General features: G+C 40.0%; 1 protein-coding gene across 1 annotated transcript; it reads right to left on the reverse strand.

The window, feature by feature from the left end:
- Window positions 1–528: 528 nt before the first annotated feature.
- On the reverse strand, window positions 529–4,790 carry LOC106849875 (myelin P2 protein-like). The gene is made up of 4 exons (XM_014870778.2): window positions 4,620–4,790; window positions 2,889–3,061; window positions 2,509–2,610; window positions 529–908 (listed from the first exon to the last, which is right to left on the reverse strand). The coding sequence occupies exons 1-4, from the start codon at window positions 4,690–4,692 to the stop codon at window positions 858–860; spliced, it is 399 nt and encodes a 132-aa protein (XP_014726264.1). The 5' UTR covers window positions 4,693–4,790; the 3' UTR covers window positions 529–857.
- Window positions 4,791–6,049: the final 1,259 nt, after the last annotated feature.

The raw sequence follows: 6,049 nt of genomic DNA on the forward strand, positions 1-6,049 counted from the left end.
CAGTTAGGCTTGACAGCAAACTCTACCCGATGAGACTCCTCTGTGTGCTTAATATTAAGCATACACTTAAATACTGTGCTGGAAGTAGGCTTGATTGCTGAGCACTTTTAAAATGAGGCCTTAAGACTCTCTAGCCTTAAGACTTCTGGAGTTCATTCACACCTGCTCCACACTTTGTTTCACAGGTTTATCTGCTTTTTTGGCAGATAAATTCCATATATTCCATATATCCAATTTTTTTCCCCTCCAGTATCTTTTCTTCTTCCAAATAAATTCCAGTATATAAATTCTGGTACTAAAAGAAGTATAAGCTTTTTAGGATGAGCATGAAACTATGATGCACTAATATATATAACTATAAGACTACAATGATATATCATACAGAAAGTAAAAAATTATGGTGGGAAAGATAATTTTCCCTATAGGAGTGATTCAGCAATAAAATATTTTCCAGGAAAAGAATGTTGAATCCAAGAGATTATATTTTTTGCACATATCAAAGAAGCAGTGTTAACCCTCTCTCAGATATGGATTACTTGTGTTTCACCATTTTACTTGGAAATAGTCTGACCTTTTGTACAGATAGTATCAATAGAAAAGATAGTGCCAGTCAAGAAAGTAAACAGAAATCATTCATGTGGAACCAAACATTCTATTTTCTGTGTTGAGAAGCTTTTATTGGATCACCACAATATTTTGGATTAGTTACACTATGGCTCTGAAATATCAAATTATGATGTAGTCATTTTCCCAATAAAAGGAAATAAAATAAAGAAGCACAGTGCATGAGGCTTTGGTCACTGAACTAAGCCAAGGTTTTAGAGCCAGTTCCAGTCCGGAGCAGAGAGGGAACTTCTTCACACTCTTTCATAAACTCTAGTGCAGACAACCCCTTTCATGGCACATTCCTAAGGCATAAAGGAAAATATTAATATAAACCTTTTGCTGACAGCAGTTGTGTCTGCTGCAGTAACATCTGAAGTCAGTGGAAATCCAGACGTCATGTTTTACATTTCTACATATTTCCAGAACTTTTAGAGCAAACAGCAAAGCTATTTTGATATTGCAAATAGAGATGTTTCTATTTTAACAGCTTTAAACTGCATTAAGTGGCATTTAATGACAAAAAGATTGCAAAATTAAGCTCAGCTTCCACAAACAAATTTAATTTCCTTGGTATTATTGCTGGCTTGTCAGAAATATTAGCCCTGCCTAGTTTCAATATCATGGCCCACCAACACTTTCAAATTTTCAAAGTAGTAAGGGTTTTTTGTGTAGAAGCAGAAGTAGCCTGGGTATTTCAAAGGTCAGGCTTCTGGCCTAAAAAACTTTGCTCTTCTGAGTCGCAAAATATTTCTCTTGACCCTCTCACCCCAGTGGCCTTCAGTGGTTGCAGATGACTCACAGCCACAGGATGCACGCGACAAAGGCAACAGGATGTTAAAAAAATACTTCCTTGGTCTGCCAAAGATGAGGAGTCCTCCACAACCCCGTATGAGGCAAGGGGCAGACAGCAGGACGCCGACAGAAGAGGCACCTTACCTCTCTGCTTTATGAAAAGGGTTTAATAATTAGAAAATCTTACTCAGAAATGCAGCCATGAGGAGATGCAAAAACAAATCAACCCTCGTACACAGAGGTTTCAAGGGAGCTGGAGATGGACTTTTTACAGGGGTGTGTAGTGGCAGGACAAGGGGGAATGGCTTTAAACTGAGAGAGGGGAGGTTTGGATTAGACATTAGGAAGCAATTTTTTACCATGAGAGTAGTGAGGCACCACAACAGGTTGCCCAGAGAAGTTGTGGATGCCCCATCTGTGGAAATGTTCAAGGCCAGACTGGATGGGGATTTGGGTAACCTGGTCTAGTGGAAAGTATATTTGTTTGAGACAGTGGGATCACCTTAGATGATCTCTAAGGTTCCTTTCAATCCAAATCATTCTATGAGTCTGTCCATGAGAACTTATAACAAAAGATAGTCAGAACAACCTAAATGTCAAAGTGTAATGCTTCTGACTTCAAACAAGTTGCCAAAATTAGTTTGACTCCAGTATTTAAAAACTTTAATGTACAAAGTGAAATCTTAATTTTAATAGTGACCTTTACAACTTGGGTCCCTAAAATGTTTTATCTCCCTGGCTTGGCCAAGATAGGGAAAAGAAAAGAGCTGTTTCAGGGACAACAGTACCCTGATTGTAAATTTTTGTTTCCATTTTACAGCTTTATGTTATTTTTAAACCTTGTTCCTTTTAAGAACAATAATATTGAGACCAGTAAGTATTCTGTCAATTTATGGCAGTTCTGCCAATATAGTCACTTTAAAGACAAGTTGCTGTATGCAACAGTATTTATTTCCTTCCAGTTGTTTCCTAAGCTTGGTTCCCTTTTTCTCTCCTTTAATTTGTCTCATTGTTCAAAGAGTAGCCAAAACTGATAGCCTGTTTGGACAGAAATGTACTGGAGGCTGTATCCTCCTGACCTTTAGCAGCTTACAAGGAATGTGAACTTACCACCACCATCTTCCCATCAACAAGTCTTCTCTTTATCGTGGTCTCTTTGCCATTCCACTTCTGCACTTGCACCAATGACCCTTTCTCCAAGGTCACAACACTCTGCAAATTTCGAGTGAAGAGTTTCAAACTGCAGGCTGAGCTTTGCAGATTAGAGTAGCAATTCACTTTACGTTCAGCAAGAATGTGCTCTGGGACAATGACATCCTCAGTAACATTATATTCAGCACTATACTGTTTCTTCTTTCAGTACTTTATTTTAATAGTTTGGAAAACTCAAGGTGCACTTGAGTAGATAAAGGTAGATAAAGGAGTAGATAAAATTTCCCCGGTTGCTCTAGGAGATGTTCAGACCACTCAGAGATCATCCGTCCCCTTACCTTGACTTTCCGGTCATCTGCTGTTGTTTCATCAAACTGCTGGCCCAGTTTGAAAGAGATGCTTGTATTTTTGAAGGTACTTTCAGTTCTGATGGTCACTATGTCTCCTTTCATACTGATGATCACATCAGGCCTTGACAGGCCACCTAGTTTCCGGGTAGCCAAACCCACTCCTAGAAATAAGAAACAAGACAATCATTACATTCTAGAAGCAAGAAACTCAGTATCCTCTCATGATTCTTCAGTGGAAGAATAAAGAAGAGTTTCTTCTTGAATACTTCAATGCCTGATTTAGATGAAACACTAATTCTTTAGATGAGACACTACTGAGACAGAGGTTAGAATGGGAACCTCAGCTTTCAGGGGCTGAGGCAGCCCCAGCTGATAAGAGTGCACCTTCAGCAAGAAGTAAAGATATACACAATTATAGACCTATGCACATTTAGCTAAGAAGAAACATGACTGGTTACAAATCTGCATTTATTTCTTATAGATAGAATAAGTAGAAAAAATTCAGAGGAAGAGTCTGGTTCTCATAAAAATTTGTAAAAATAATAAAAAAAAAATCCTTGACAAATCTGAGAATTTGTACCTTTCTTAATAGCTGCAAGGAAGAAACTGGACACTGAATTGCCAATATACTGGTGCTTGTTCATTAAAATATACTGAAGACTGGGTAATTCCTAAGTTGTTATTAACATCCCTTAAGAATCCTTGCATCTAAACCTCAGTGAAAATTACAAGTATGAAATATAAAAAATGTCAAGGTATAAGGGCTGAGAGCTGCAAAGGGCTCCCAGGAAAATCCCATCCCAAAAGCCTTTTGTATTGCCTAGTCCTTTCCAGTCCAGTTCATTGTCTACAGGCTGTGAGTCTTGGGGCAAGTAGGAAAGAAGCAATTGGCGATGTATCGCTGCTTCATAAAAGCAGAAAAGGGATAGTTGCATGGATAGAAAAGATAGATAGTTGGATAAATAGAAAAGGGAAAATGCTATGCTGTGCTCAGAAAAGATCTGTAAAAAGGGGTATAAAGTTATCTGCAAAATATAAAATTATTTGCGGTAATTATTCCATACTAAGCAATTCCGTTCAGATGTTCAGAAAAATATCTGCAGCTGGACTTTCCTCCCACATTCACCCGTGCTAATTAATTAACTGCAATTTTTTTTGTTATTCAGTCTAACGTTTCAAATAAAGAGAATCAGTGAATCATTTATATACCAAAAACAATGCAGTAGCTGACTGCCTATGCACTTGGCATACAGGAATGAAGCCAGCATTAAAATGAAAAACAATGCTTAATTTGTTACATTCCTGGCATTCTTCAGTAACAGATAGATTCATTCATAGTATTTAGATGTCTGAAACTACAGTGTCATGGGACATCAGCTCCATTATATATTGTAAATTATCATAAGTCACAAGTTTAATAGTGCAATCAAGTGGAAACAAAAAAATCTATATCTCCATAGATTACTTTCGTGACAGAAAAACATATTAGATCAGTTCATACCAGTTACATGGAAGTAAATTTATAATACTAATTCATCACCTATGTTTTTCAATTTAGATGCTAAAGAAAAGAAACTAAATTATGTTAGAAGAGTAATTAAGTACTTTTTTTTTGGCCAGAAAGAAGGCACCATCCATGAGCAGAACCTTCCCAAATGAAATTTACTAACAAAAAAACCCCCCAAAACCACCCAAAAACAAACCCAGAACATTTCTCACCCAATTCTTTCATATAGTCATCAAAATTTTCACTGGAGATGAGTTTCCAGGTTCCCACGAATCGGTTACACATGGTTCAGGCTTTGTGAGGCGCTGGTCCTGCAGAGAGAGGCAGTGGCCCCAAGAGCTCCTGGTGGCAGTCAGAGGTTGTGTGCCCAAGTGAGATGTAGTGGTCTCCCTTTAAAGAGGTCCGGTCCCCGTGGCAGTGGAGGCTGGCCAATGGGGGAGGCAGCACGGGGTGAGACAATGTGCACCTTGTCCAAGGCAGCCGTGCCAGTACCAAGGCTCTGGGTGACGCTGCCTTGGCTTCCTTCAGTGAAGGCAGCAGGGCACGAGGGCCACGTGGGGATGGGGACAGGGACAGGGATGGGACGCTACTGCTGCACCCACAGAGCGGTCAGGGCACACTGCAGTGGGGTGTCAGCAGCAAGAGACAAGTGCGGGACACTGCCTCCCTACAAAACCCAGCTCCAACTGTCCTCCCAGTGTTATTCCTGCCATCACCATATAGAACACAAATCTATAACAACCGTCTCATCCCACACCTGACCAATCCAGGGCTGCCCAAAAGTGACAGCATGTTGTTAAGCCATTGTCCAAACGCCTCTTAGGGGCTTTGACCACCACTCCATGGAGCCTGTTTCAGTGTATGACCACTCTCTCACTAAAGAAGTGCTTCCTAATGACAAATCTGAACCTTCCTTGGAACAGAGTTCTTTCCCACTCATCCTGTCCCTGGATACCAGGGAGAAGAGATCAGCACCTTCCCCCCACTTCCCCTCTTCAGGAAGCTGTAGAGTGTTACCACTATTGTCACCTCTGTGCTAGTCAGATAAATCAAAGCCATGTGGATTGTGTGAAGGAACTGTCAAGAAGATGATGTACAAAGTGGTTTGTTGGGTTTTATTTTATTTTCATGATCCATCCTGGAAAGAGTCTGCATTTTTTATCATTTAAAGACAGAACTCAGTTATACTGTTCTGTTTTCTCCCTTTGCATCAGAGAAATGATCCCAAGCTGTACATTCTTCCCTGCACATATCCCAGGCAGGATTAAAATGAAGAAGCAGACAATATTCACTGGCTCCCTTTTACATCTGGGCATATTCAGAATATCAGTGCATCAGTGGAGATCAGCTCTTGTCCTTGACAGGTGGATGGCATGAAAAGAGGCAGATTAAAGTGCTGATTCTTAGTTCAAAGTCACTTAGTGAAAGGCAAGAAGCTTTGCTGACTTGAGAGGGGGACATATTCTGTTCTCTTTTTTTCTTTCTGCACATGGATAGTTGGTCTGCCATAAGGTAAAGGGATTTAAGCCAGCACAATCATATAAGGCATTGCATTCAAATGTGTCCTACTATTGCCAGATTTCCTCAGGTTTCCCTGCTTCCATGAAGAGATGCCACAACCTCCTTGGGTCCATGCTGCTTA

The sequence above is a fragment of the Sturnus vulgaris genome, chromosome 1, assembly GCF_052056855.1.
Source record: "Sturnus vulgaris isolate bStuVul1 chromosome 1, bStuVul1.hap1, whole genome shotgun sequence".
NCBI classification, from domain to species: domain Eukaryota; kingdom Metazoa; phylum Chordata; class Aves; order Passeriformes; family Sturnidae; genus Sturnus; species Sturnus vulgaris.